Source organism: Capricornis sumatraensis, chromosome 23 (genome assembly GCF_032405125.1).
Source record: "Capricornis sumatraensis isolate serow.1 chromosome 23, serow.2, whole genome shotgun sequence".
NCBI lineage: Eukaryota > Metazoa > Chordata > Mammalia > Artiodactyla > Bovidae > Capricornis > Capricornis sumatraensis.
In genome coordinates this window covers 24,738,424-24,760,463 of record NC_091091.1, presented here as the reverse complement: position 1 = coordinate 24,760,463, position 22,040 = coordinate 24,738,424, and the positions used below count along the sequence as shown (strand labels likewise).

Genomic DNA, 22,040 nt, shown 5'->3' with positions numbered 1-22,040 from the left:
AATTCCCCAACGGATTTTTTCTTTCCTGTTCTTTTTTTGTCATCCAATGGACAAGTCAGGGTTTGCTGGCTTCTGGAAAATCCAGGGGATTTTGAAAAAGAAAATCTGTGGTGGTTTATGGTTAAAATGGAACTATGTACACTGATCTTTTATACCAAGAGGATGCTGGTAAGTCCCTACCAGGCAGGAATATACTTGAAGGCATGCTCAGTAGTTGAGATAGACCATCCACACCCTCATCTCTGAAGGTCTTAAAGTACCATGTGCTAGTTTGGGGACCAGATATCCCATCAGTGTTAGGGATGTAGTCTGGAGTTATGGAATAATTTTTTTTTCCATTGTGAATCTGATTGTGTCCTTGGCTTCTTTGGACATGCAAGTTAGCAGATTTCTCTCTGGTATTCCAGGGCAATGGTTGTTTGCTAGGGCTGGAACTTGATTTGGTCCTGTCAAATAATTCTGCTGCATAAGGACCCTCACCCTCAGAGTCAAGGCTGAGACAGGAGGCTGAGACTCTCAATGGCATCTTGTACAAAAGCTGGCTGAGATTTTGCTGATGAACTTACTGTGTTGGGAGTCAAATAAAGGTGCTTTCCACCACCTCGTGGTTTGGCAAGCAGGAGGGGCCTGTTATTATGGTTGCAATTAGTGAACAATAGGGCTAAGCAGACAGGGCAATTCTGGTGTCTCATCCTGCTCCCATTCCCCAGAAACCTAGGGGAGGAGAAGTCTGGCCAGTAATTTACTCCCCTCTGGAGAAAGCAGAAGTTGATCTCACTGTCTACTCCAGATTCAGGAGGGACCATTCTCAAGGCGTTCCCCAGGTGAAGGTGAAGTTGCTCAGTCATGTCCGACTCTTTGCGACCCCGTGGACTGTAACCTACTAGGCTTCTCCGTCCATGGGATTCTCCAGGCAAGAATACTGGAGTGGATTGCAATTTCCTTCTCCAGGGGATCTTCCCGACCCAGGGATTGAACCCAGGTCTCCCGCAATGGAGGCAGACACTTTAACCTCTGAGCCACCAGGGAAGCCCCAAACAGTTGTATATTAGGGCTGATTTGAAAGAGAGAGAGAAAGGAAGAAGGAGAATTAAGAGAGATGCATATACACCCTGGACTGCTTATAGTCTGTAAACTGGCAGGTTCTTGGTACCAGGCCCACCTGCCTGCTCCTGCCAGAGGTCAGCCAGGGACAGAAACGGATACAGAGCAGGGCCAGCTGCTTTGTGTTAAAGGTGCTAAAACCACTTTGACCAGGAGGGGGCTCCAAATCTCACTAAAATGTGCACATTTCTGGGTCAGTTCAGTTCAGTTCAGTTGCTCAGTCATGTCTGACTCTTTGCGACCCCATGGACTGCAGCAGGCCAGGCCTCCTTGTCCATCGCCAACTCCCGGAGTCATAGACCGATAAGACCTCACTTTATCTACCAACCTAGAGCGTGTATGGGACCAGAATACCACCAGAAACCCAGAGATGGGAAGTGACTTCAAAGTCACAAGATTGGGATATGGTTGAGTAGGACCAGAACCCAGGATGGGTAACTCTTTACAGTGTGTAGGCATCACTTTCATCAGCAGCATCAACAAATATCCAATTTTAAAATACAAGCATTCATTGAGTGCCTGGCATGTATAAAGCTCTCTGCTGGGTTGGGGGTGTATGTGGCAGGTGGCCCGGGTGCTGTTGTCAGGGTGGGGAGGGAAAAGGTGGTGCCACAGTCCAAGTCCATGGTTCTCAGACCCTCACCTGCTACTTACTGGTTTAGAACGTACAACCTAAGCACAGCAAAATTTGAAAAAAAATTAAAAGATGTAAATAAGTGTTCAATACAGTAGTGGCTGAACTGTCAAAGGGCAATTTTCAATTAGTAGCCAAATGAATGTTTGGTAGTTTAACTGTTTTCACCGTTTTCCTGTATGTTGTCATCTTTGAGGTGGTTATGAAGATTACACGGGAGAGAAGGTGGGGTGGGCTCTGCATATGGGAGTGATCGGATTTGCATGTACACAAAGGGACTTTGGAGACACACATGGTCCCTGACCTTAAGGAGCATCCTGCCTGGAATAGGCAGGAGAGGGGGTTCTAAGGAGCCTGTGATGTTTGTGTGAATGGAGAATTGGAATGGAGAATGGACTGGAATCAAGGGAGAGCAGCATTCTGGATCTGCAGGCATCTGTGACGCTCTAAATGATCTCTTCTTGCATGTGAATAGGCTTATAAGAGTGGTGAAGGACAAAGATGGGAGGTCTGGTACTCCCTAGCTGTGTGGCATTGGGCAGCTTGCTTAGTTTCTCTTGGCCTCAGTTTGTGCCTCTGTAAAATTAAGGAATAAGTAAACTCTCTGATCCCTTCCAGTTGGAAAATTCTTTGGTTCTAAGCATCCTACAGTTCTCTGTTTCTGAAAAATCAGACTTTCAGGTATCAGTCAGTTTGTATCTTTATTTTGGGTCCTCTTTCCCTTATTTATCCTAAACTTTAAAAAAAAATGACATTATACTTTGTCATTAGAACTCATATTATGTCCTTGAATTGGAGTCATCCTCAATTCATGGATGGAGGTGGCAAAATAGGGGTTTAGCTAGTCCTCTCAGCACTATGAACTCCTTGAGCAGATGTCTTCAACACAGACCACCCAGTGTACCTACTATGTGCCAGAGATGCTGGACATTGAACAAATGAGAGGCTGTCTTGTCTCCAAGGGGCCTTCAGCTAGTGTCAGTCATTGCTGGAAAAGTGCCACGCACATGTGAGGCACTCAGTAAACATGTGTTGAGCAGAAAGGCATGCCTAAGGCACTGTTGCAAAAGAAGTCTGCATAAGCTTGACATGTACCCAGGGAAGAAGGGAGAGTCTGTACCATTTTATACTTAAAGTCTCTTGGCTCTATAGCCCCAGGAGAGGGAGATTTTCTCCCATAGGTATTGATAACTTCTATGCAACTAATCTCCAGAGATCTTGGCACCATGGGGCTGGGTGGAGGCTGGTGCTCAGTTGCTCCCTCCAACTGAGGTAATTGGGAGCACAGGGAGAAGCGGGCAGTCCTCAAGTTGTGCTTCAAGACCCTGAATTTAGGAGATGTCAGGTTGTCAGGGTTTCTTAAACCAGAAGAAGGCCATCACCTTGTAGCCAAGCACCCTCCCTCTCTTCCCTAGATCTCTTATCCTCAGGTCCATGTTCAAATCCTGATCCAGAAGGAGGAGGGTGAGCAGGAAACCACCAATGCCTCTTGGGGGAGTGCTCGGACTCACAAGGGGACCCAGGACAGCCAGCCTTCTCCTTTTTTTTCCCTCCAGCAGCTGAACACCCCTCAGCAGGGGCTTCTCGGGCTTCACTAGCACGTCCAGAACACCTTGCAGTCCACAGAGGAAGAGTGGCTGAGTGCTGTTAAGAATCTTTTGACCGGGAACCCACGGGTTGTCTAGATTTTCTACCAGCAGCCCTCCCAGGTTCCTACAGCCCAGCCCTTTCCTTGCAGAGCTCAGCACTGAGCGCCTATCCAGACATCCCTCCTACTCCCACAAGGAACAGGACTTGCTCAAGGTAGTGATGCCTGGTCTCCTTTCCACAGCACTGGGCATCACTTTCAGATCTTCTCCCAGGACACCTGCCCAGCATCCACAGTGATTTTTCTATCATCCTTTCTGATACAGAAGCCCATTGCCTGGTGTCAAGATCTCTCACGGTCTGGAGCCCCTACGCCCATCCTTCTCCTTGTTTCCTCTTCCTGTGTCTCAGCCCCTTCCCTGACTCTTCCCCAGGTGGACACTATCCTCCTGGCCCTCTGTGTGTCACCTGCAGGTTCAGGCTTCAGTGTCCTCACTCCACCTTTTCTTCTCCCCCCATCATTCATTCAACAGATTCTCGTACAGTGACTACTGGTGTGGATAAGGTGAAGGTTTGCTACATGAGGAGTGCAAAGAAGTAGGAGATAACTTACCGTCAGTCCTGTGCACCAGGCACTCTCGGAAGAGATGAATGTGTTATGGACAAATACGCACAAGTCAGACAGCTTGGGGCAAGTGCAACTGGCCGGGGACTTCAGAAGAGGCAGAGTATTCCAAGGTATTCTAAACTCTGCCCATAGAGAGTTTAGAGACCATACAGAGTCCCTACAACACAGACAGTTTCCTCTAGGAAGTTCTCCTGGATTATTCCAGGCCTCCATTTTCTGGAATCCTAAAGGGCATTTCAAATAGAAGGGGAAAAGAGTGGAAGCAGAAACAAATTTTACTTTCTTGGGCTCCAAAAATCACTGTGGACAGTGACTACAGCCTCAAGAGTAAAAGACGCTTGCTCCTTGGAAGGAAAGCTATGACAAACCTAGACAGCATAGTAAAAAGTAGAGACATCACTCTGACAAAGGTCCGTCTAGTCAAAGCTATGGTTTTCCAGTAGTCATGTACGGATGTGAGAATTGGACCTTAAAGAAGGCTGAGCACCAAAGAATTGATGCTTTTGATCTGTGGTACTGGAGAAGTCTCTTGAGAGTCTCTTAGAAGTAAGTCAAACCTAAAGGAAAACAACCTTGAATACTCACTGGAAGGACTGATGCTGAGGCTGAAGTTCCAATACCTTGGCCACCTAATGCAAAGAGCTGACTCATTGGAAAAGACTGTGATGCTAGGCAAGACTGAAGGCAACAGGAGAAGGGGTAGCAGAGGATGAGATGTTTAGATAGCATCACTGACTCAGTGGACATGAATCTGAGCAAACTCCGGGAGATAGGGGAGGACAGAGGAGCCTGGCATGCTGCAGTCCATGGGGTCACAAAGAGTCGGACATGACTCAGCAACTGAACAACAATAATAATGGACATTCCCAGGTGGCTCAGAGGTAAGAATCTGCCTGCCAAGCAGGGGATGCAGGTTCGATCCCTAAGTCAGTAAGATCCCCTAGAGAAGGAAATGGAAACCCAGTATCCCAGTATTCTTGCTGGGATAACCCCATGGACAGAGAAGCTTGTCAGGCTACAGTCTGTGGGATCACAGAGTCGGACACAACTGAACATGCAATGGACATTTTATTACATACTGTCTTAATGGTGTCCCTATTTCTCAAGTGTACTTTCTTCTCTTTGAGGGAAGGGACAAGCATTTGTCAATTGGATTCAGTTTTCAGTTCCACAAACATCACCTGAATTATCTCACTCTCTCTCTTTTGTTTTTTAATGCCCTGTAAAGGAGCACAGAATAAGTGCTCAATCAAGCCTAAACTTCTAGAATTTTAGAGAAGAAATTTAAAAAATATATTTTTTAAATGTAAATATCCATACATGCTAATTATGAAAAACAAAACAAAAAAAACCCTCAAAATTGTCTCCAAAGGAGTAACTCCTGCTAGGAGTTTGGAATGTATGTAGGGAGAAATCTTAAAAGTCCATCTAGTTCAGCACCCCCATTTCACAGAAAACTTTAAAATGACTCTAATGCCTGTGGTATTAAGTGATTTGCTCCAGGTCAGCTAATTAGACAGCAGCACCGTTTGGTGTCCTAGCACCCTTCGAGAAAGCTGGAAGGACAATAGGCTACTCTGTACCAAGCAGTTGTGTGAATAGTCTTAGAACTTAGATCTACATGAGTTCTGACAGTACAGAGAAAAAAGTATTAACACAATTAGAACTCTTGGCCTCCATTTCAGATGCTTGGCATTGCTCCACGTCACAAAGTTTATTGTGATTGTGAACAATAGGATTAATTGTGAAGACACTAGTTTAAATATTTGAAATTAGAATGGAAAAATGCTGGAAACAGATGGGAGGGGGAGGTTGGGTGTAAATTGAATTAAATAGTAATTGTGTCCCAAGTCCAGGGATGGACAAGTGATTTGAACAGTCGGTTTTCTAAACCAGAGGGAGAGGCGGTGAGAAAGTCAGAGCCTGGGGCCAGTGATGAGCTAGTCCCCAACCCAATGGTGGATTTTCCCTTCCCTCCTCCCCGACCTGGAGGAGAGGGTCCCAGGGAAGCCTTAGGCTTAAAGGCAGGAGTGTTATTTTCTTGTAACCTCACTGGTAAATGATATCACAGATTGGTTATCCAGGCTCAGATCGATAAGCGACTCAGGCAGCGGATCGATCACATTTCCGGGGAGAATTGTACCCTTTGTCACCCGCAGGGGGGCAGGTGGTTTTTCAAAAGAGGCTCTGGCTTGAAAGATTTAATGCCGCCTGCTTCCCCAGTCCTGACTCCAGCTCGGAGGGCCTGAGCGAAAACAGTGGGGTAATAAACTGCTTTTCATGAAAGAGCTCTGGGGGATAGGAGTGGGAGGGGGCCGTAAAGCTGGGGGCCCAAAGGCACAAATCCGCTCCCAGACCGAAAGCCAGGGCGGGGGCGCGCTCGGTTCATTCCCCCTCGCCCCTCCTCCCTCCGAAGCCACCCCGAGTTTCTGTGCCTGGCGAAGTCGCCCAGCGCCGCGCCAGGCCGCTGGCCGCGCTCTCTGCGCGGTGGGGGCGCGCGGGCCCGCTCCGGCCTCTCCGGCCGGGCTGCAGCCCCCCTCGCCGTCGCCCCGAGCCCCTCCCCCGGGCCCGGAGCCCCTCCCCGCGCGCTTCCCCTCTCTCCCCTCCCTTCCCTTCTCTGCCTGCCCGGCCCTGCCTCCGCCTCCTGCGCCCGCAGCCTCCGTCAGCGCCGAGCCCCCCGGAGCCTGAGCGCAGAGAAGGGGCGCCGCCGGCCCCTCCCCAGCGCGCTGACAGCGGGCTCCGGGGCCCCCGCCCCGTCCCCTCGCCGGCGGGACACACCCCCGGCCCTCCTCTGCTCCGCCAGTTCCCGCCGGACCCACCGGGCGGCGGAGAGAGCGGGCGGGCGAGCCGGAGAGCTGCGGCGGCGCGGGAGGGAAGGGGAGCGCGGCAGGCCCACGGGGAGCCGCCCGGGCGCACGGAGCCCGCGTGCCCTCTGAACAGCCCCCGCCCAGCGGCTGTACCTGCGGGCTTGGGGAGCCCGGGCAGCGGCGCGCCGGCCCGAGGTAGCTGGGGAGACCCGGGGACCCGGGAAGCGGGACAAGGAGCCGGGGCCGGACCGGGATGAGAAGGTGACGCCGCCGGGGGGCGCCACTCGCTTTGTGGGGGAAGATGCTCGCCTACTGCGTGCAAGATGCCACCGTGGTGGACGTGGAGAAACGGAGGAACCCCTCCAAGCACTATGTGAGTACGCCCCCACGACCCCTGCGGGAGGCTGGCCAGGAACCCCCTGAGGGCCCCTGGGTGGCCCCTCAGCCCTCTCCTTGTTAAGTCCCGGAGCTGAGCGCCTACAGGGCAGCCTTTGGCGGTGGAGTCTCTTCGCCGGGCTGTGATCTCCAGGGAAGCCTTTTCTGACCTTCCTCCACTGCTCCCCTCCACTCCCCCGCCCCACGCCCGTTTTCTTTTTTTGGCATTGGAATTGGCAAGTGGCTGCCCTTGTCTGTTACAACGGTGAAGTCATCTGTCCGCCTGAGCTTTGATGGATGGTGGGGGGAACGTTCTTCAAACCCTTGCTGGGAAGCTCCGTTGGGAAAGAGCATCTTCCCGGCCCTCCCTGGGGGCTCGGGTCGCTCAGGCGCACGCAGACCGAGATGCTTTCAGAGGTTTACCCTGGGGACGGACGCCTCGCACGAGCCTCCTACTTGTGCCCTGGTCTCTGTCTCCCCAGGCTTGGGTCTGGGGGGCCGAGAGAAGCCGCCGCGCCCCTGCCCTACCTCCACCCTCAGCCCTGAGCTTTGATTTCCTTCTTAAAGCCCTCGTGTCGGTCGGTGTGAGGAAAATTGTGGCTTTTCCTTTTATCCCTCCTCTGGACGTGACCCTTAACCGGGGTTCATTTCCTCTTAAGTGATGCTCGGTCTCCGACACGAGGAGGGAAATGTTTGCTGTGGTCTCCGAGGAGCGGCCGGCTGCCCCTCCCCCTGCCTTCCCAGACTTAATGAGAAGGGGCTAAGGTTGACCGAGCCGAGCTGGGGGCCAGTAGGACGCGACGCCCTTTCATCTCAGCCCATCCCGTCTTCCCATCCTTCCCACCTTAGGAAGTAAATGGTGTCCCTGGCTCCCGAGGCTGCCGGTCCCAGCGGCTTTGCTCCTGTTCTTGAGACGGAAGAGACAGACAGCAAGGACTGCATCTTATTTGCAAATTAGGCATTTAAAGGAGCATTTAGAATGCTCAAAGCATTAATTTTCACAATTAAAACAGGCTGTGGGTTGCTGCCCTAGACAGCACATTGATCTCTGCCTTTTATTTCCTTGTTGGAAGGGGACTGGATTTGTGCTAATGTCAGCCTCAGGCTACTCTTTCTGTCTTTATCCCCAGTAGCTCTGATCTTCGGGTTTCTTTTTAGTGGAATAAATTAGCTTGGGCTCAGGTTGGGGAGGAGGTAAACCAAGGAGTCTGGTTCCTGAGGGGACAGAAAGGTGGATGCTGGTGGGAGGATTCGTCCTTTTGTGTCACTGGCCCGGCAGGCATCTCCCCCTGCCCTTTTGAGAAAGCTGTCTTTGGAGGAGTTGGGTTCCCGTGTGGTCGCCCTCCTCTGAGGCAGATGTCCATCGGCATATCCCAGCCCTTATCATGAAGTCAGCCTTCCTAACTTCTTTTCTTGAACGTTGCAGTTTTAGGGCTTCTTTTCTAGTCCTCAGATAAGGTAGGCACTGCTTTCAACAGATGGCACTCTCTGTGGATCTTAGGTGAAACATCAAAGCTTAGCTTTGACCAGTGATGTCCAAGGTTACAGATGTAGAACACACCAGCCAGGAGCATTGCTAAAGGGACGAGGGGCCCCCTGCGAACAGTGTTGAGAGGTGGTTAGTGCTGAGGCTTTGAGTGAGAGGCTCTTGTTCAAAGCCTGGCTCAGACACTGAGTAGCTATACAACTTTGGGCAACTTACTGAACCTCCATGTACCTCAGTTTCCTCATTTTTCAAATGAGGATAATAGTAGTATTTACTTCATAGGATTGTCTGGAGAATTAAATGAGATCATCCATGCAAAGCACTTAGTGTGGTCCTGGCACATAAGGCACTCATTAGATGGTAGCTTATGATTGGCATGATTCTGACTAAGAAAGCACTTTTGAAAAGCAGCTATTAATGGTCTGGCAAGAAGGAAGAAAGATTTGGGGTTTTAAGATTGCTAATAACTTGTTCTCTGTGAAAAATACAAAAAAAAAGTCCTGTCCAATTCCATCGACATGATCATTTCCTCCCTTTTCATGGACAGTGTTTTCTGGGATGTGTCCGCTTCCCGTGTTAAGAATCAATGATGCTATGTGTGGGCCGGGAGTGATGTCACTGAGCAGATGGGGCATACAGAGCCCTGAACGCAGGTTGTGGAAAACAGCTAAAGGAGACACTGTTGTGTGTTACGGAACTGTGGAGCTGGCAGGGACCTGAGGACTCATGAGACTCCACCCCTCATTTTACAGATGAGGAAACTGAGAACCGGTTGGGGTAGAGTTGCTTGTGACACAGCGAGTCACAGCACCTGGGTCTAACTGGCCTTCCGCCCATCACGTGGCTTGGGTTCATCTAAGTGCCCTGGAAGGCTGGTTGGGGTTGATGAGGAAAGCAAATATCTGGTCATAGCAAGAGGTTCCTGCACGTGTGGGGCATTAATGCATCAGGAGAGGGGGCTGATAGTAGAATGTGTCGATGGGGCCAACAGGGCAGGAGGGGCCAACAGGGCAGGAGGAGCCAGGTGGGGAGGCAGTGCCTCTGAAGCCTAGGGTCGCCTCCTCCCTTGGCCTCTGCAAGGCCAACACCACACACCAGAAGGTCAAGTGTTCCGGCCAAGGCACTTTGGTGTGGGTAGCTGGCAGGACACACTGCGCCCATGTCATGTATGTCCTGAAGCCCTTCTGTACTGTAGAAGCTTGCCCTCTTCCTGCCTCTCCTGGTGAGGTGATGGTGAATTCTGAGTCTGTGGTTTGGCAAATTGCAGAGCCGAGCGGCTTTATGGGATATGCACGTTAGCCGGAGCTAGCTGATGAGAGGCCTGGGGCCCAAGCAGGAGGGGCTCTGCTGGCTCCAGAATGCTGGGAACACACTGCAGAGGTCTTCTCAGGACAGGCTTGTCTCTGGGATGGGTGTGGAGCCGCCTAGATACCAAGGGTCTTGTGTTTTGGCCTGTTTATGAAAGGGCAGGCAGGTGACCTGCATCATTTGGGTGGCACTGTCAGCCCTTGGCTTCCTTCCTCTCTGCCAGGGCCTTGCTTGGGACACTGGGAGGGGGGAGTGTTTGGGGGAGATAGGCAGCTGCTGCTTAGACCAGGCTCCTTGCCTGCAGTTGGGCTCCTCTCTGCTTAGACCAGGCTCCTTGCCTGGAGTTGGGCTCCTCTCTCAGCTGTTACGAGCTGTCCCTGGAGAGACCTTAGGTAAACTGGCTTTGGCCTCAGACCACTTGTCTTTCAAATGGTCCTAATGACGCTGGATGCAAACTGCAATTACCTTTGACAACTTTCCATAAGGATGTGAGCTCCGGTTCACATTCTTTGCACCCACACGCATGTGTAGGTAGGTGTAAGGCAAGTCATATGGTGTTGGAGAGGAGCTAGTGCATCTAAAGCAAACAAGAAATTATTTGTTTGGATTTGAGAGGCGTTGTGCTTTCGCAGTCATTTCCTCTCCTGATTGTTTATTTCAGACAAATACCAGTCGTGAATGTGCTGATCCTCTACAGGACTCTTCAGGGAATGCAAATGATAGCCAGTGTGAGCAGTTACTGTCATCGATGCCAGATGCTCAATGTGCAGGATTTCATGTGATTCCTACAGTCCATGCAAAGTCTTTGATTCTTTATACAGTTGGGTGAGTTGAGACATGGAGAGGTGAGAAGTTGCTCAGGGTCTCCCAGTTAGAGATATGCGTCAACTCGGGTCACTTCACCTCCAGAAGAAGATACGAACCTACAATGAGGCCCTTCTCCTCCCCTGGAGTTGGTTGTGGAGACCAGGCTCAGGTTTACAGGACAACGAGAGAGCAATGCCAGGTGGCGTTTGAGGACTGACTAGCTAGGACGTTCACCTGGTGCCCCAGAGGAGGGCATGTGACAGGCAATGGGGGGAGGTCACTGTGAGGCAGGGGATTAGAGCAAACCCAAGATGATGTCTGCTCTCCAATGATGCCTGAGCTGATAAATGAAGGATCCACCCTGAAGAAATAATACATTCTCCTGTGTGTTTAGAGCATCACAGATCTGGGGCTTGGTCCTGGGAGCTACATTTTTAGGAATTGGGCATAGACCCATTCATTTCTCTGCCTTTCATTTTTTTTCCTTAAGCCCTTAAACTGTGGATCCAGCCCCACAGGAAGAAGGATGTGCAGCTGCAGTATGGACAGGGTCTTCTCAGGCCAGTCCCACTGTAGAATTACTGGTGTTGGGCAGATCAGGGTTTGAGTCTTGGCTCTGACTCTTCCTGGGTGAGCAGCCTGGAGCCAGCCACTCTTGAGTCTCAGTTTCTTCGCCGGTAACCTTACAAGGATTTTGGAAAATTGATCTGAGATAATTTGGGGGCAAAGCTTCTACTCTTAGTGCCTTACCTAGTGGCGCTAGTGGTGAAGAACCCGCCTGCCAGCGCAGGAGACGGAAGAGACGTGGGTTCACTCTCTGGGTCGGGAAGATCCCCTGGAGGAGGACGTGGCAATTCACTCCAGCGTTCTTGCCTGGGGAATCCCATGGACAGAGGAGCCTAGCAAGCTTCAGTCCATGGGGTCACAAAGAGTTGGACACGACTGAAGCAAGCTCCTGGCGCCCATCATGGGTACTCAACATACTAGCTCCTGTCTGGTGCTCCTTATCACTGAAACCCTTGAGTCCATTTAGAATCTGATAGGCGAAGCTGTGAGAGAAGGGAAGACTGAGGCAAAAAAGGAAGGCCAGCTGTTCACAGTCTGATGGGAAAGTGGGCTACATGCCCCATGGAAAACACCCAACATACAAGAGAAACAGATAAACAAGGAGCAGCTGTTCAGACCTGGAGGGCTTCCTGGAGCTGTCCAAGTGTTGGCTTCCTGGTGTGTTGGGAAGGAACATGTGTTGGGGGAGCGGAGTAGAGAGGTGCTGCAGGTGAGGGCAAGGTCATATAGGATCCCAGCCCCACAGTCCGTGCCACACGTGAGTTAGCACTCTTCTCTGCTTTCTTTTGTGCTCCCCAGGTGGCTCAGAGGGTAAAGAATCTGCCTGCAATGCAGGAGACATGGGTTCTATCCCTGGGTCAGGAAGATCCCCTAGAGGAGGGCATGGCAACCCACTCCAGTATTCTTGCCTGGGAAATCCTACGGACAGAGGAGCCTGGTAGGCTACTGCTGATAGACGTGCAGAGTTGGACACCACTGAAGCGACAGAGCACATGTTTTCTTACTGTCTGTCTGTCTGTCTGTCTGTCTCTCTCTCTCTCTCTCTCTCATACACACACACACACACACACACAAGAACAGTTTTTTCTCTTGCTCCAAGGAGGGAAGTGATCTAGGGGTGATTCACAGGTCTGACAAGGATTCCTGCTCATGGAACAACCGACCACATCCTTCAAGGCTGATGGAAGAAGGAACACAGTCAGTCATTTATCATGGTTCTCTTTAGAGCCAGCTGAGCGAGGGCTTGGAGGGACAAATCAGGATTGGAATCACCATGTGTGGTGGCAGGCAGAGGGGAGGCAAAGGGAAGGGAAAAATAAACCTATTTGATGTCATTGGAGACCGGTTCCAGCTCCAGAAATATAAGCGCCAGCTGCTGCATTTTCCAGAGAGATATTCCGAGGCCAGCATGAGTTAATCGTTGGTGGAGGCAGTGAATTAGAGGAGTGTTGTTAGGACTTCTGACTTTGGGGTTTGCACCGCGGTCCCTGGAAATTGCCTTCTAATTTCCTCAGCCTGAGTCACTGACCAGACTATTTATTGGCCAGAAAAAGCCTAACAGGCAACTCTGTTCTCTTTTGCCTCTTTATTAAATGAAATAAAACAAGTAATAGAGTTATACATACGGTAGTCACACTTACTGCTCTTGAGTTCTGAGAGTCCAGGAACAGGCTCATGGGTTAGGACAGGGATCCCGGGAACAGGAAGGACAAGGGGTGTGTGTGGGAAATGAGGTGGAGACTCTGGCTCTGGAAACCGTTTCTGAGTCAGGGCCAGAGGTGTTCTCTGCCGTGGCTATTGCCAACAATAACGGAAGAGTCCAGGAGGGTGATCAGCATTTCAGGAGGCGATTCCCAGGGCTGTGTGTGACTTCTCTCCTGGGCCAGGTTGCTTCGGCTGATGCTCTGTGTAGTGGAGTTAGGACAGGAGGGAGGGAGGGTGGCACACTGGGCCACAAGGAGGCCCCCAGGAGCCTCCAGGCGGCTCACATTAGCAGCAGGTGCTGAGCAGAATCCAGTGAGGACGTCGACATGCAGTGAGAAGGGGGAGAACCAGTATATGAGTGCCTGCTATGTGCCAGGCAGAGAAGAAGAGACCTTTCAGAGGGGATTTCATTTTAACATCATAACCTCCCCATGAAGTAGGTCAGTGTTTTTATCCCCACTTTATAGGAGTAGAAACTGAGGCTCAGAGAGTTTATGCGGCTCTCACTCAGAGTAATTCAGTGTCAGGGCTGGAATCCTTACTCTGGCATCTGACACCGGAGTCTATGTCACTTTCTTCCCCATTAGAGCCAGGTCAAATGTGAGAGGTGTGAAAGGAACCCAGGAGTCGGGGCCACACCTCCTGAGAGAGAGTAAGATGTGTGTCTGGAAGGCTGTATTGTTGGAGAGTCCCTGGGCTCTGCTGTCCCCAGGCCAGAATCCTGTCTCTGCCACTTACTGCCCTGGGATTCGGGGCAAGTTCCTTCTTTCTCTGTGCCTCAGTTTCCTCACCTGTTAAAAACAAACAAAACCAACCAAACAAACAAAAATGAGGGGGAAATAGGACCTAGCTCGAAGGGCTGTGGTGAAGAGTGAATGAGTCGATAAATGTAAAGAGCTGAGAACAGTAGCTGGCGCACATTCAGCGCTGCATCGGCGTTTGTACTAATATTAAGACCCCCTTCCCTGGTGGCTCAGATGGTAAAGAATCTGCCCGCAACGTGGGAGACCTGGGTTCAATCCCTGGGTTGGGAATATCCCCTAGAGAAGGAAATGGCAACCTTCTCCAGTATTCTTGCCTGGAGAATTCCATGGACAGAGGAGCCTGGTGGGCTACAGTCTATGGGGTTGCAAAGAGTTGGACACGACTGAGCAACCAACAGTTTGACTTTGAAAGCTTCAGAAGGAGTTCTCTGTGAACTGGAGTTTTTCAGGGAAGACTGACTGGCGAAGGCCAGCTTCGTGATGGGCCTCAAGGAGTAACTGGGGATTGGGTGGGAAAGAATAGGATTTACGTGGGAAAAAGAGGGGAAGGCATGCCAAGAAAGGGAAAAGCAAAGGTGCTGGAGGTGGAATGTGCAAGGAAAACACGGGCAAAACCCAAGCCGGGAAGGATAGGGAGGAAGGGCAGCCAGCTCTTGAGAGCCTCACATACCCGTCTAGAGGCTTCACCTCCGCAACTTCCATTCCTCCCAAGGATTGCAGGGGACAGGACCTGCTTGTCACTGTGGGGTCCTTCTGGTGAGCCCCAGCACTGGCTCTAGGGTTGTTGTCGCAGCCATGGCGGGAACAGAGCTACCTATGTAGGGATGGGAACCATTTCTGTGTGTTGGGGACTCTACAGTTGGCAGGCCAGAGCCTGGCCCTTCTCTGTTTATAGCTCTTACTCGGAAAGGTCAGGCTGCCTCATAAAAGTTGATTGCACCCCAGAGGTCTTGGGGAATGAGGGTGGTGGAGGGGCAGCAAGAAGTGAGGTGTTGACTGCTTTGGGCCTCATCCATGGAGGGCCCTGCCGCCAGGGCCTTATGTCACGGCGAGGTCATTTCCATCTCCAGTCCCCAGCGCTGCCGCTCAAGCACCCCAGTGGCAAGAAAGGAGACCCTTGTTCTCGGAGGGTCTGGGGGCTAACGCTGAACAGCTTGCTGGGAGCCCAGGATGTCTCCAAAGTCTCAGCGTCACCTGAAACTTTCAGGCCAGCGTTGTCTTCTATCTCAGCATCTCTCTCAACCTGTTTTAGTTAGAAAGACAGTGCTTCAAACTACCTCTTGGTTTATTTAACCCTCACCCCATTGTCAGATGTTCCAGTAAGCCTGATTCTTTAAGGAAAATGTAATAATAAGAGCTAACATTTCTAAATGTTTTTTACATACTGAGTTTTACATGGAAACTCAAAACAGCGTGCTGAAACGTGTAGTTACTACTGACATCTGCTTCATGCAGGCCAGGATGCCAAGGTCCAGAGAGCTTAAAATGAATTGCCAAACACCATGCAGCTAAGAAGCTGACCCAGGCCTGCTGGCTCCAAAATTGACCTTGTCCCCACAGGAGCCTCACAGCCCTCGATCTCTCATTGCATCTGGGAAGACCAGGCCCCAAGGAGATTCCACCTGAGGACTGGCTCGTTGACTCCTTAAGATGGGAGACCTTCCACATGTCACCTTCCCCACTCAATCTCCATTTGCCCATCTAGAAAATGGGTTCATTGCTTCCTTTCTGGCCTGCTGCCTTGCAGAGGGGAGGGTAGATATGAAAGCTGCTTTGGAAAATGCTGAGCCTAGCGAAAATAGCTGTGTGGAGGGGTCCTAGAACCCTCTGTCTGGCTTCTTCATCATTTGGGAAGGTGATGTTTTACCAAAAGGAGCTCTTCCTGATTCAACCGAATTTCTAGACAAGGTCCCTCTGCCATACTTCCGGCCCAAGAAGCCTGTCCAGTTCAGTTCAGTCGCTCAGTCGTGTGCGGCTCTTTGAGACCCCATGAATCGCAGCACGCCAGGCCTCCTTGTCTATCACCAGCTCCCGGAGTTCACTCAAACTCACGTCCGTCGAGTCAGTGATGCCATTCAGCCATCTCATCCTCTGTCATCCTGTTCTCTTCCTGCCCCCAATCCCTCCCAGCATCAGAGTCTTTTCCAATGAGTCAACTCTTCGCATGAGATAGCCGAAGTACTGGAGTTTCAGCTTTAGCATCATTCCTTCCAAAGAACACCCAGGACTGATCTCCTTCAGAATGGACTGGCTGGATCTCCTTGCAGTCCAAGGAACTCTCAAGAGTCTTCTCCAACACCACAGTTCAAAAGCATCAATTTTTCGGCACTCAGCTTTCTTCACAGTCCAACTCTCACATCCATACATGACTACTGGAAAAACCATAACCTTGACTAGATGGACCTTTGTTGGCAAAGTAATGTCTCTGCTTTTTAATATGCTGTCTAGGTTGGTCATAACTTTCCTTCTAGGGAGTAAGCGTCTTTTAATTTCATGGCTGCAGTCACCATCTGCAGTGATTTTGGAGCCCAAAAAAATAAGTCTGACACTCTTTCTACTGTTTCCCCATCTGTTTGCCATGAAGTGATGGGACCAGATGCCACGATCTTAGTTTTCTGAATGTTGAGCTTTAAGCCAACTTTTTCACTCTCCTCTTTCACTTTCATCAAGAGGCTCTTTAGTTCCTCTTCACTTTCTGCCATAAGGATGGTGTCATCTGCATATCTGAGGTTTTTGATATTTCTCACGGCAATCTTGATTCCAGCTTGTGCTTCTTCCAGCCCAGCATTTCTCATGATGTACTCTGCATACAAGTTAAATAAGCAGGGTGACAATATACAGCCTATTTGGAACCTATTTGGTTCCTATTTGGTTCCTATTTGGAACCAGTCTGTTGTTCCATGTCCAGTTCTAACTGTTGCTTCCTGACCTGCATATAGGTTTCTCAAGAGGCAGGTGAGGTGGTCTGGTATTCCCATCTCTTTCAGAATTTTCCACAGTTTATTGTGATCCACACAGTTGTGGCCAGGGTCAATTCAGGATCACTCTAGGCCCTTAGTGAAGATGTTTTCTAGAAAGCCACCTCTGGGAACTTTGCTTCTCTCCAAGTCGGTCATTTCTATGAATGGGAAATACAGAGCTATTTCCAGTGCCATCTCTGCCTGCTGTCACCTGAGGGGAGGAGGTGAAATACAGGGGGCTGAGCTAGACCCAGATAATCATGATGATGTGATCACTCATCTAGAGCAAGACGTCTTGGAATGTGAAGTCAAGTGGGCCTTAGAAAGCATCACTACGAGCAAAGCTAGTGGAGGTGATGCAATTCCAGTTGAGCTATTTCAAATCCTGAAAGATGATGCTGTGAAAGTGCTGCACTCAATATGCCAGCAAGTTTGGAAAACTCAGCAGTGGCCACAGGACTGGAAAAGGTCAGTTTTCATTCCAATTCCAAAGAAAGGCAATGCCAAAGAATGCTCAAACTACCGCACAATTGCACTCATCTCACACGCTAGTAAAGTAATGCTCAAAATTCTTCAAGCCAGACTTCAGCAATACGTGAACCGTGAACTCCCTGATGTTCAAGCTGGTTTTAGAAAAGGCAGAGGAACCAGAGATCAAATTGCCAACATCTGCTGGATCATGGAAAAAGCAAGAGAGTGTCAGAAAAACATCTGTTCCTGCTTTATTGACTATGCCAAAGCCTTTGACTGTGTGGATCACAATAAACTGTGGAAAATTCTGAAAGAGATGGGAATACCAGACCACCTGACCTGCCTCTTGAGAAATCTGTATGCAGGTCAGGAAGCAACAGTTAGAACTGGACATGGAACAACAGACTGGTTCCAAATAGGAAAAGGAGTACGTCAAGGCTGTATGTTGTCACCCTGCTTATTTAACTTATATGCAGGGTACATCATGAGAAACACTGGGCTGGAAGAAACACAAGCTGGAATCAAGATTGCTGGGAGAAATATCAATAACCTCAGATATGCAGATGACACCACCCTTATGGCAGAAAGTGAAGAGCTAAAAAGCCTCTTGATGAAAGTGAAAGAGGAGAGTGAAAAAGTTGGCTTAAAGCTCAACATTCAGAAAACGAAGATCATGGCATCTGGTCCCATCACTTCATGGGAAATAGATGGGGAAACAGTAGAAACAGTGTCAGACTTTATTTTTTTGGGCTACAAAATCACTGCAGATGGTGACTGCAGCCATGAAATTAAGACACTTACTCCTTGGAAGAAAAGTTATGACCAACCTAGATAGTATATTCAAAAGCAGAGACATTACTTTGCCGACAAAGGTCCGTCTAGTCAAGGCTATGGTTTTTCCAGTAGTCATGTATGGATGTGAGAGTTGGACTGTGAAGAAGGCTGAGCGCCGAAGAATTGACGCATTTGAACTGTGGTGTTGGAGAAGACTCTTGAGAGTCCCTTGGACTGCAAGGAGATCCATCCAGTCCATTCTGAAGATCAGCCCTGGGATTTCTTTGGAAGGAATGATGCTAAAGCTGAAGCTGCAGTACTTTGGCCACCTCATGTGAAGAGGTGACTCATTGGAAAAGACTCTGATGCTGGGAGGGATTGGGGGCAGGAGGAGAAGGGGATGACCCAGGATGAGATGGCTGGATGGCATCACCGACTTGATGGACGTGAGTTTGAGTGAACTCTGGGAGTTAGTGATGGACAGGAAGGCCTGGCGTGCTGCGATTCATGGGGTTGCAGAGTCAGACATGACTGAGCGACTGAACTGAACTGAACTGAGCTAGTGATGTGGAAGCAGCTGTGCTTTCTGCCCTCCACTCAGCGGCCCTCTCCAGCCTTTGCTGTCATTTCCTTTGCTTGGTGAGGAAGCCGCCCTCCCTGAGCCTGGGTGGAAGTGCGTGGGTGGGGTGGGGGCCGGATCCCTTCCTCTCTGTGTATCAGTGCCGCATAAATTATGCAGCGGGGGCCTGTGGGGGCCCTCCTGTCTGTCTCTGGGATCCCTGGAGTGTGAACTTCAGGCCTGGCGGAAATTGATCACTCCAGGGGGTGGCGGGTGGGGTGCTGCCCAATGCTGATAGTGAACCTCAGGGCGGAGCAGGTGGGGTAAGGGGTGGAGCGGGCGTGCATTTTAAGCCCTGTTGTATTCATAAAGAGGCTGACTCGGAAAGTTGAGGTCGCACTGTTAGTCAAGCACAGGTCCCGGTGTGTGGGCCCCTCACCCTAGGCGATGCCTGGGTCACACTGTCACTGTGACTTACGTGTGGGCCCCTCTCCCAGAGGGACCCGGGTGCTGCCCCAGGGTAGCGGGGGCTTCTCCCGCCTCAGCACAGGGTCCTCCTGGGGAGTAGTATTCCTTGTGGGGAGGGCTCACCTTGCGGCTTTGCCCACCTGAGGGTTCTGAGCACTGAGGGATTGTCTCTGGCGTTTGAAGCGGCTGCTCTGTGAACTCTTTCATTGTAGGCCCCATTCTGACCCAGCTTTATTCCGTTTCCTGATGGCCCAGACCCAAAGGGCTATTTTAAGGGCCTTGCCTGTGTGGGAGAATTTCTCTTTGTAACAAGAGGGAGGGAGGCCTGGCATGGTGCTGGCAGTGGGGCTCCAAGAGAAGACAGTTCTTTCCTGAATTCTGCCTCGTGGGCAGGGCTCAGCAGGCTCTTAGCACAGGGCCCTGGCACCCAGGAGGGACCCAGTCACTTGTCCATGAGGGCAGGGCTTCCAAAGGTGGCTTCCCAGGGATTTCTGCTTGCCTAAGCCTGGGCAGCTTGGCAAACTGATCCTTTTCTCGCAGAGCTAAGGCCTGTAATAGGCAATGTCTGGGTCTCAAGCAGGGGTTAATTATTGACTTTAGTCATCACTCACTGGCAGTTGGAGAAAAGCAGCCTCATTTTTCCCATGATCACTGGACGTGGTGGCTCCCAGGTAGGGGAAGTGGGGAAGTTGAGTCAGAGGATGTGTGAGTAGAGCCCTTCTAGGTGCAAGCATGGGGCTGAGGCTTCTTATCTGCTGTCTTCTTTAATCCCCATCGCCACCCTGAGCATCATCCCTGCGGACGAGGAAGCAGGGGCTCAGAGACGGGCAGTAAGAGCCAGGGTTTGAAACCAGCTGTCTGCAGCGGCAAAGCCCGTGCAGGTTTGGGTCCCACTGGCCGCCATGCAGGATTGATGGCTCACCCATCCCCACCACACAAAGGTTAGGTAGCTAGTTGGCAGTATTTGTCTTTTGTCCTTGCCCCCAGCTGGAGACATCCACACATATCAAAAACTAACTGCACTGGGTCTTTCTCTGCCCACTCTCGTCTTCATCAGACTTTGGTCTCCGTGGCTGTATTTCTCCCTCTGTTGCACACACCCTTGGGAATCCCAGCCGTGATCTGTGGTTCTGTTGGGGGTACAGACAGCTGAGAGCACTGCCCTGGGCTTAAGAAGGGAAGTGAACCCAAAGGGTTATGTACAGCAGGCCTTCCCTTGGAAGGCTGGGGCCCTGAAGCTTTATAGTGGTTTTGTCTCTTAAGAGCTTCCTGAGAGGCTGGGGGCCTAGCAAACACATCATGTGGGTCCCTGATAAAACTTCAAGGGTCTGGACTAAACCCTGGTTATCTGCCCACCCTGACCTTCCCCCCAAGCCCCTCCATTGACACATGATGTGGTTGGAGCTGGCATTTGGGATAAGATAACAAGCCTCTTGCTACCCAGAGTGGACCCCTAGCAAGGTCTGGCTGCTATTTTGGGACTCAAAGTTTTATTCCCCCTGGACTCTTGTGCAGAGCACTTTTGAAAGCCTGCTCCTTCAGAAGCTCCAGCTGCGGGGGGCTCTCCATCGTCTCCTGGAGGATGGGGGCTAGCATGGCACTGTGGCTGGCAGCAGGGAGTGGTTTACTTCCCCGGCACTTTCAGCCTGCTGCTTTTTCTGGCTAAACTAGGCTCTGGCAACTGGACAGCTCTGGAGAGGGCCTCAGGTGTCAGCATTTGGAAGCTGAGGACATGAGGATGGGAGCAGAGACCAACGCATCTGCACCATGGGCGCAGCTCTGAAACTCTTACTGCCTAGTTACACTTGTTCACGTTTCTTCTCTGCCAGGGCCTCAGCTTTCTCATCAGTAAAATGTGAATCAGTTCAGTTCAGTCGCTCAGTTGTGTCTGACTCTTTGTGACCCCATGGACTGCAGCACGCCAGGCTGTCACTCTACATAATGTTGGGTGCATGATAGGCTTTCAATAAATGGCAGCTGTTGTTATTATTATCTTGGTCATCCTTCATGGTTTTTTGTTGGTTGGTTGGGTGGGTTTTTTTGTTTTGTTTTCTAGTCCCCCCCCCCCCCTTTTTTTTTTTTTTGGTTGTACTAGGTCTTCATTCCTGTGTGTGGGATTTCTCTTGTTGCGGTGAGCAGGGGCTTCTCTTTGTTATGAAGCTCAGGTTCTAGGTGCTTGGGCTTCCGTAGTTGTGGCATGCAAGCTAGTTGCAAGTAGTTGCAGTTTTCAGGCTCTAGAGTACAGGCTCCATACTTATGGTGCTTAGTTGCTCCAAGGCATGTCGAGTCTTCCCAGACCAGGGATCGAACCCATGTCCCCTGTACTGGCAGGTGGCTTCCTAACCAGTGTACCTCCAGGAAAGTCCTCACGCTTCATTGCTTTGCTTAGTTTCTGTCACCTCTCAGAAGCTTCTTTGACTTCTCATCTTACAGTGTCTCCTGTCTGTGAATTTTTGTAATGTTTATTGTTTTTACCTCTCCAGTAACTCTTACCAAGAATGACCTTGGGTTGCTCAGTTTGGGACAAGCCTATGTCTTGACTGGTTAAAAAGCTTGTTGAGGGATGGACTCTGATCTGATGCTTATTTATCTTCATTTATTCATTCATTTGAATATTAATTAATTCATTCAGTTACTCAATCAACATTTGAATGTTAAGTGTGTGCCGGGCACTGGGAACATACCAGGACTGCTAAAAATCCCTGCCCTTTTGGAGCTCACATTCTGCCGCTGCTGCTGCTGCTAAGTCGCTTCAGTCGTGTCCGACTCTGTGCGACCCCAGAGATGGGAGCCTACCAGGCTGTTCCATCCCTGGGATTCACATTCTGCTAGGGGAAGAGAAACAACAAACAAATGAAAAGTTGGGGAAATCTGGAGTGTGGTAGATGTGGGATAAACATTGTAGAGAAAACTGAGCGAGGGGAGGGAGACAGGGAATGGCGGCCGTGGTGTGAGTTGCCATGTTAGCTCTTAGAGCTTGGCAAGGGACAGCCCCCGTGTATAGTGACTTTTGAATAAGATCTGAAGGAGGAGGACA

General features: G+C 50.5%; 1 protein-coding gene across 2 annotated transcripts in view; it reads left to right on the top strand.

Annotated features, from left to right (window-relative positions):
* Window positions 1–6,989: 6,989 nt before the first annotated feature.
* SH3PXD2A (SH3 and PX domains 2A) overlaps window positions 6,990–22,040 on the top strand; it is a 247,045-nt gene continuing 231,994 nt past the window's right edge. For both annotated transcript variants that reach the window (XM_068961400.1, XM_068961399.1), the window contains exon 1: window positions 6,990–7,133. In XM_068961400.1, coding sequence (XP_068817501.1) covers window positions 7,062–7,133 — 72 coding nt within the window. In that variant the 5' untranslated portion in view covers window positions 6,990–7,061. The remainder of the gene's footprint in view (window positions 7,134–22,040) is intronic.